General features: G+C 33.1%; 1 protein-coding gene across 2 annotated transcripts; it reads left to right on the top strand.

Annotated features, from left to right (window-relative positions):
• Positions 1 to 2,555: 2,555 nt before the first annotated feature.
• Positions 2,556 to 3,445, top strand: LOC126738385 (ubiquitin-60S ribosomal protein L40). Of its 2 annotated transcripts, none has more exons than XM_050443691.1 (2): positions 2,556 to 2,722; positions 2,935 to 3,445. In XM_050443691.1, the coding sequence occupies exon 2, from the start codon at positions 2,945 to 2,947 to the stop codon at positions 3,329 to 3,331; it is 387 nt and encodes a 128-aa protein (XP_050299648.1). In that variant the 5' UTR covers positions 2,556 to 2,722; positions 2,935 to 2,944; the 3' UTR covers positions 3,332 to 3,445. The 2 variants fall into 2 exon arrangements, with proteins under 2 accessions (XP_050299648.1, XP_050299649.1); XM_050443692.1 differs by having other exon boundaries at positions 2,689 to 2,792.
• The last annotated feature ends 5,326 nt before the right edge of the window (positions 3,446 to 8,771 follow it).

Raw genomic sequence — 8,771 nt, forward strand, 5'->3', positions numbered from 1 at the left:
TATGGTGGCTGTCATTGAACTATACTTGGATAAGCATCTTCGAAAAGTCGAACATAGTTATAAGTGGGATTCATACGATCCGACACCCTTTCTAACGTTTCGTTCTAACATGTCCGGATTGTTTGATGTCTTATCAAATGGACATAACTTTTTCTATCTGATGTAATCCTAGTCTGCCCATAAAGCCAAGTCCAGGAGAGGACTCAATGGTGCTGTAGGCGTAGTTTTCAGGGCCCCAGTTAGACCTAGACAAGCTAGTCTTTTTAGCATTTTACCCAGCTTCTGTCTTGCTTTAATTTGCATCAGAGCTTCATACGTACGAGTAATGGATTAGTATAGTACTATCCTTATATAAATCTAGTGTACCATCTTAGGTAGTAAGTCATCTGTCCATTCCTTCGGCTGACTATCATAAAAAAAATTTCTGAACCCTTAAAGGTCTTACACAAATCTTGGTTCTTGCCTAACTTCGAGTTCAGAGTAAGCCCCAAGTATTTAAGGTCTTCCAACAGAGGAATTTCTCTACCTTGCAGTTTTAAAGGTTATATATAAGCGCACAAATTTCGGCCTATAGGAAAATAACATAATGTGGATTTAAAAGAACTGACATCCTTCTCTGTTCATTTTCTCACAATATTTAAGGCTATAGTAGACTCTTTCTTACTGTTGTATTAAGGTACCGTTGCATTAGTCTATTATTAAGAAGTCAACTACATAACCTACAGTACTGTGTTTGACCTTCCTTAGGTTTAAGAGTAGCCCGTTGATCACCATGTTCCGTAGAAGAGGCATCACCTGTAGGCAGCCACGTGTTACCCAGGCTTCAACTTTTTCGTTAAGCTACTTACTAATCTGCTTTTGAGCATCGTTGCATCAACTTCCAGTTCCCTTGCAGCTCTTGTTATAGGTTTAAATGATGTATTATCAAATACGCTTAGTGTTCTGTGTTCAAAAAGGCTACCAGTATTCCTTTTTTGTGAGTTGTAAGACAGTGAACAGCCAAAGAATCTGTTATGCGCATAGGTCTAATGGATCCGTCGTGCCCCACCAAGGGTTTTTGATGTTTTTTTTAATAAGGCACTCATGTTTGAAGAACTTAATGGCGCTCGGTAAACTGTAGGTGTTACCCTTAAACTTAGCTCACGTGAGTGCTGGGCTTTTCCCGATCACATCGTCTGCAGTTTCATCCTTCTACCAACACCGCTGGCATTCCGGAATGCCCGCAATACCTATGGTGTGGTGATGGCATCTTAAATAAAAGTGGTAGTGTCCGTTTAAAAGACCTGTCACCAGCCGGAGGATTTCGTATCTCTCTTCTCTATCTCTTCTGTGCAGTAGGTGTCTGGTAAAACAGGCGGAGGGCCCATCTATGTGCCCTTCACGTCATGCCAGGTGTTTTCCTTCATCTCTAGAGGGTTCACTTTTCCAACAGATTCTTAATCGATGTGGCAACTACACATTTGGATATATCGATTATACCTTCGGGTCCTACTGGCCATTTCGCGGATATCAGTCTGGCAAGGAAGTCCGCTTCCTCGTTTTTTGCATAACTTGAGTGGCCAGGCACCCAGACAATTCCAATTTCCATTTCCAAGAGCATCCTCCATTTTTCTCACGAGGTGGTATAGGACCAGGTCCGTAGATTTGCCCATCTGGTAGCGGTCTTCTCTGTCCTGGACATCAGTTTATGGAGCATTGTCACTATTGATCCTCGTCGATATTTTTTATTTTATAAGGTTAACTTATGCAGGGTTTTAGGACGTGCAAAATGCACGTCTGTGTGTGAAATGAATTTGAATCAATCAAAAAATGTTAATAAACACATTTTTTGATATTCTCGGCGAATCCCGTATAAATTCTTTTTGTTTTTGTTATTGTATGGTTCTAGTACCAATCTTTAGTTTAATGTGAAGATTTTACGAAATTAATTTTGTCTATAGAGGAGGCCACATTTACAGGAGATGGATTGCAAATTTTTCACAACAATCTGGCGTGATCAACTAGTTTTTTTTACCTCGACTAACCTGTGAAAAGTATTTAGATTTTCTTTAACACAATCTCCTCTACGTGTGAGATAGAATATGTGGTTCCTACATGATGGGCCTGCACCACATTTTAAACAAGAAGTTCATAAGAGTAAGTATCATGATGAGCAGTAAATACTCCGGCAAAACTTCAAGAGCGCATTGAAAATTCTTGTGTAATATAATTCGTGGATACCAGGCTTTTATTTGCGAAGCTTGTAAAGAGTAGTAGACTAGGCGAGCAAGATTGTATCTTTATCAAACAAATGGGGAGAATTTCTTGAAATCTCTGGAAACTTTGAAAGCACCCTGTATAAAAAGACAGATATTTTCATAGATTCATCACTTGCGGAGGGTGAGGTGATCCCTGAGGAATCGTCGGGTTACAGTTTAAGGATTTTGCAACTTGAACATATTTTATAAAAGTTAGACCATTAATTAAAAACGTCAATTTTCAATTTTAAACGAACCTGGTATATTTTTTTGTTAATTTCCAACATTTATCATTAAATTTTAATAATTGTACAAAAAATAGTACAACTTGGAACTGCTGGACAACCTACAGCCCTGTGTATTAAGCCCATCAAAAAAACAAAGAAGAGGTTGCGACAATAGAATAAATTTAATTTTCAATCTGTCAATTATCGTTCCTATCAATCTTTTTTGCGAGAAGGCTGTGGCACACGTTTTGTCAAAAGGTAAGTCACTTTATTTTTTCAAAATTCCCAGTAATTTTCGAGTTTCACAACGCACAAGCTTTCTAAATTGGTTAGTGAAATCTTTATTTATCATTTAGACTTATTTTTGTTTTGCCAACACCAAAGCCCCTATTTAAAATTCCACATTTACAACCAGTTAGGTTATGTGGCATCTCACCATGGCACTCAAATTTTGTTTTTTCTTATTTTAGATACGCCACGATGCAAATTTTCGTGAAAACCCTCACGGGAAAGACCATCACCCTCGAGGTCGAACCCTCGGACACCATCGAAAATGTAAAAGCCAAAATCCAGGATAAAGAGGGCATCCCACCAGATCAGCAACGTCTTATCTTCGCTGGTAAGCAGTTGGAAGATGGACGTACTTTGTCCGACTATAACATCCAGAAGGAATCCACCCTTCATTTGGTACTCAGATTGAGGGGAGGTATCATTGAGCCTTCCCTTAAGATTTTGGCACACAAATACAACTGTGACAAAATGATCTGCCGCAAGTGCTATGCCAGGCTCCACCCTCGTGCCACTAACTGCCGCAAGACCAAATGTGGACACACAAACAACTTGCGCCCCAAGAAGAAGTTGAAGTAGATGCTTACTCTGTGTTTGGCTCACTCTTACAGGTTTTTCTTTTATGATTTGGACATAACAGTTTTTTGATATGTAAGAGGAAGCTTTTCAATAAATATTATTTTATAAGAGGGATATTTTAGTTTTTGTTACTACCTGTTATGCTTAGAATTTTAGTTGATTTAATTATTTAGTAAGTATGGCACATGGCTGATGCAAAATAAAAAGTTACAAGTTTGATTTAAAAGTAAATAGGAATCTAAAACAAGAAAATTAAAAATATGAGATAAAATAAATTAAATCTTACTAGTAGTAACCTGGTATATAAGCAGTACTAAATAAATTATTGATAATAACACAACAAGGTAACTTCTTAACTAGTTTAAACACATTAAATATATCAATATTAAGATTATTCATTAGGGCCAAATTCCTATCCAAATGGTTATTTACACCATACAAGGTTCTATGAAAGGAAATATAGAACATTGGTGTCTTAGCTGTTGGTATGGTACACCAAATGCCATTGAATTTAAAAGAATAGGACAGTCCAACATGTCATTCACAAATTTAAACATGTACAAAATCTTTCTGCAACCACAAATAGAAGGCAAATTCAACTCTTCTTCCATCACAGTGTAATCATTCTCCATTCTAATGCCCTCCGTAAAAGCAAATACTCTCAGAAATGTATGTTGGTTGATTGATAAACTTAAATTTTTTATTTTTATGTGAATATTTAAATCTAAAATATAGATTGTTGAAGCAATCACTCAATTATAATTTTATTAAATCAAGAACAGCATAGCCATCATGTGTTACCTAAAGTTATAACTTCTAACTGAAAGAATACAGTTATATGTCAAATTATACGATTGAAATATTTTTTTCTGTTATATAATCACAAATACTTTTAATGCAATTTTATTAAAACTTAAGAGGATTTTATTAGTGCAAGTACATAAAAGAGGATACATACATACAGAGGTAATAAAATTATGACTGAATAGCATATATGCATAATCATAAAAAGAGAACAGTTTAATAACTTAAATAGATACCTACAAGCCATCACATGAATTTAAAATTAAAGACAAACAAGCTTAAATAAAGAAAAATGTATGATTATAATAAAAAAATGCATGTGAAATTAAGCATATATTAATCCTTAAGACCTAAGCACAAGTCATGAATCAGGGGTGTGGTCATAAACTCATCAAGATTTAGCTAACAAGTAGATCATTGTAATTTATTGTAAAGACTAAGTTTAAATAAGGGGCTGAAGTTGTTCTTCTTGTCTTATTAGAATAATTGAATTTTAACAAGACAGTTGAGAATATGTATGTTGATTCAAGCAAGAGTTAGTCTATAAAAAAGGGTCTACAGTGAAGCCTCGAAAATTTTACGTGTTTTTCAGTAACATAACAAAATAGTAGGTACGTTAAAGTGTTACATTTTGATATCAAAGTTTTACAAAATAAATATACTTTACTTTAATTATTACAATTTGCAATTTCAAATAGCACTTACGAGGTATTAGTCATCGTTAGCTAGATAGCTGAAAGATTTTTCTATTGATTTAATAAATTAGCAAATTTGGTCGTTTCTAAGGAGTATCTCGAAAGGTAAAGCATATATTATCAAGACGGATGAGCTCAATTTTGGGGATGTTAACAATGGTATGATGAAAATTATTCTAACTTTGAAAAATGGCCAAAATGGTTTTTATTGTCTTCAGACAAAATATATACTCACGTCTTATCATATCATTGCATAATTTTCGACTTATGCTCAAATTTAAAATATTCGATATTTATGAAAAAGCTGTACATTAAAACACAACTAAACAAAATAATGATTTCTAAAGAAATCACTTTAGCATTACACAAATACAATTATTTAAAGAAAAATTAAGCAAGATACTTAAACTCTTAGATAGTGTGCAGTTCAATTTCTATAGGCAATTGCTGTCCCATTTTTCAAAGGCAAGAAGTCTTTTAGTGCTTAATATTATTTGGGATTTAGTTAAAAATGTAGCACATTAGTGGGCGGGATCTTCCTTCGTAATTGTAAGTCTATCTTGAATATTTGTTATATGTTGAATTTTGTAACCCATGGACGAAAAGATTTTTGTTAATCACATCCAACAAACCTTTCCTGAATAGAAGCGAAAGACTCATTTATATGTATATTAGAATTTCCAGCGCTCTAAAACGACCTCTATATGAATTAAATTTTCCTAAGTTCAGGATGGTTCTGACTGCGTTTTTCTGTGCTATAAAGGCCTTATCAAAATCATACACAAATATATAAATATTAGCAAAATATAGTTTTCAAATAGTCCAGGTTCAAGTTTTAAAAAAATATTCATAGTTTTTGGGTTCATTCCAGATTTTTTCTATATAAATTGCCAAAAAGTTTGTATATTTGGCAGAGTTTGTGTTGAATTTTTCAAGGTAGTCTCTGGCATGCATCTTGTATCAGATGTTTGTCGTATCAGCATTTGAGACAAGTTTAGTTTTTGTGATGCAGTTAGTCTTTCTAAAGAGATTTCAAGAAGATTTGACAATGCTGCAGGTTGGTATCGTCTTTATAATTGAAAAGATCAATCAATGCAAAATTTAAAAGTTCCTCTTGGTTGGATGGAAAAAAAGCTGCAGTCCCTTGTATCAATAATTACTTTCTGCTGTCTGTGCAATACGAGAACGGAATTTATCTACTGATGCATAAGGCAGATTGAATTCAATAGTGGTTCAGTTAACAAAACGTTATTACCACATAAAACAAAAAGAACTATACAATTTAACAGAAAAAAAAGTTATTTGTAAATAATAGTGCACGGTAATCTGTAAGGCCTATTACATAAAAAATATTTATAATTTATTTATTAATGACGGAATACCCCATTACATAAGTTAACAATATAATAACAGTATTCTACAGGCTAAGTTTAAGTTATCCAAGATAAGCATCATAAGTAGTAATTCAAAAATCCAAAAAATAATCCTCTGTACTATAACAAAAACAAATCAAATTACAAAAATATTTAATATATAAACCAACATAAAAAGTTAAAGGGCTCAAACATTAAAACTAAATAACAGAATTGACCAAATGCTTCTTAAATAAATTCACTGACAGGCCAAATACTTGAATGTTGCAACTATTATGAGTTTACAGTAACGATCTATGGGAGAATTTTGACTATAGTTACTATGGTGAAATGAAATATGGAAAGAAAAAGATTTTCTAATCCTAGCTGGTAAATCTAAGTTTATGCACTCCAACGAGCTGCTACAATATATGTAACCATCAATTAGCTTATGTACGAATATCATACCTGACTTATTCTGCCTATGTTCCAACGTAACCAGATGTAAGTGACTCGCAACTAATGCATGATGATTAGCAATAAACAAACCCATCCTAAATGCACAAAATTTTATTTTCACAACTAACTCTTTTCACAGTCAAGTTGTGTACTGCCTGATTAGGTGACCAAACTATGGAGGCATAGAGAGCGAACCATAGACACTCTTTATATAGTATCCAATGAAAAAATCATACAAAGCGTGAGAAGAAATCCAAGTATTTTTGATAATTATTTAACTGTAATTTCGTTCATATGTTCATTGAAAGATAGATTCTCTTGAAAAATGACCACCAAATCTCTTACTTTGGTTACATATTTTAACTGTTTCCATCAATAAGATAGGAAGTAGTGTTTTCGGACCCCCTTATAAAAGCTAATAAAACTGCACTTCGACACATTCAGACTAAGCTTACTATCCCCACACCAATCGGCAAATCTTCCTGCAAAAGTATCTGATCCTCTTGACAGTGAATTGTTTTCATAATTTTAAAGTCATCAGCAAAAGCCAAAGCAAAACTGTTCTGAAAGCAATTAAAGATAGTATTTGCAAATAAATGGCATGGGACATTGAGGCATCTCTGACGTAGCAAAAATTCCTTCAGACAAAAAAGAATCTATTTTCACCTCTCACAAAAAAAGTAGCGATCTAATCGAGAGTAGCCAGACCAAAACCCAAATCAAACCAACGTACTCAAAAAAACCGAATGATCAACTCGATCGAAGGCCTTTGATTAGCCTATTTTGATATAGCAACAAATTTGTGACTGTCGATCGACCAAAAAAAGCCATGCTGATGCATTTTGACTAAATTTCGGCACATCGAATCCACCTCAACTGATCACTTACCAAGCTACCAAACTGTTTGGGAATAGAGGACTAAATGCAGACACCTCTGTAGTTTCTGACCTCACTCCTTTTTTCCATTCTTAAAAAAAGGGATTACAAAACTATACTTCCATTTGTTAGGAAATACAAAATTAAAAATAAATATCAAAAATTAGATAAAAAACACATTAAAATGGTTAAATAATAAATAAGAATAAAAACAAACTTACATAGTTCTCCGGCATATTTATTTTTAAAGAATCGCTGGTAAGACACATTTATTGACTGACAATAATATTTTTATTTATTAATATTTTTTGAATGAGGCAACTCGAAAAATCTCTTATTTTATTCTTAGTACCATATAGGATCCTATAATATAAGAAAAGGACAGCGTGTAAATTTTCTTACTATGGGCTGGAATATTATCGCCTTAATTGTATTATTATGAATATCTGTCCTATAAATTATTTTATTAGTCAAATAAGGTGGTGCTTCATAATATAAAATTTTATAAAAAAACATAAAATATGCAGTATTCGCCTATTATACATATTGAACTATCCAGCCTCCCTCAATTTATATAGATAATCAATTTATAAGATCAGTTATTTGGTTTATAACTCAATTTATAGGATATTCGTTTCCTACGCTGAATACCAAAGATAAACGTAAGCATTAATTTTTGTAACCTTCGTATGCCTTGAATATCTGATGGATTCAAGCAAATGCTATAAACGACATTACAAAATTTTATCAGAGAAAGCATTAAAGATTCGCAAAGCAAGACATTATTTGTTGATTTCAAACATGCCTATAGCATTCTTAAAGTGGATGTTTAAATTTAGGTGAAATATGATCTTTAAATCTCAGTTAACTATTAATTATTAGTCCTACATTTTTAGCAGAGTGCTTAATTGGTAGGGAACTTGTCGTTCAGATTAATATCAGGAGTATGTAATATACAATATATTCTTAGAGTGATTTGTAATAGTTTGACTACAAAAAATTATAGAAACTGATTTGGATAGATTTGCATGTCATAAATTATGATTGCATATTTTCAAGAACTTAAGAAATTGCGACGTAAATATTGAATATTCGTAGGCTATCAAAATTAAAACAATCACCTAGTTGTTTTAATTTTGATAGCCTACAACAAAAATGTACTACACAATTACACAAAATATGTCATATCGCAGTATACGAAATAAGGTAGTTAGGCAGCTATAACTCTTCCTAAAAAACGTATAAGTGAGGTTT

This window comes from Anthonomus grandis, chromosome 7 (assembly GCF_022605725.1).
Source record: "Anthonomus grandis grandis chromosome 7, icAntGran1.3, whole genome shotgun sequence".
In the NCBI taxonomy this organism is placed as follows: domain Eukaryota; kingdom Metazoa; phylum Arthropoda; class Insecta; order Coleoptera; family Curculionidae; genus Anthonomus; species Anthonomus grandis.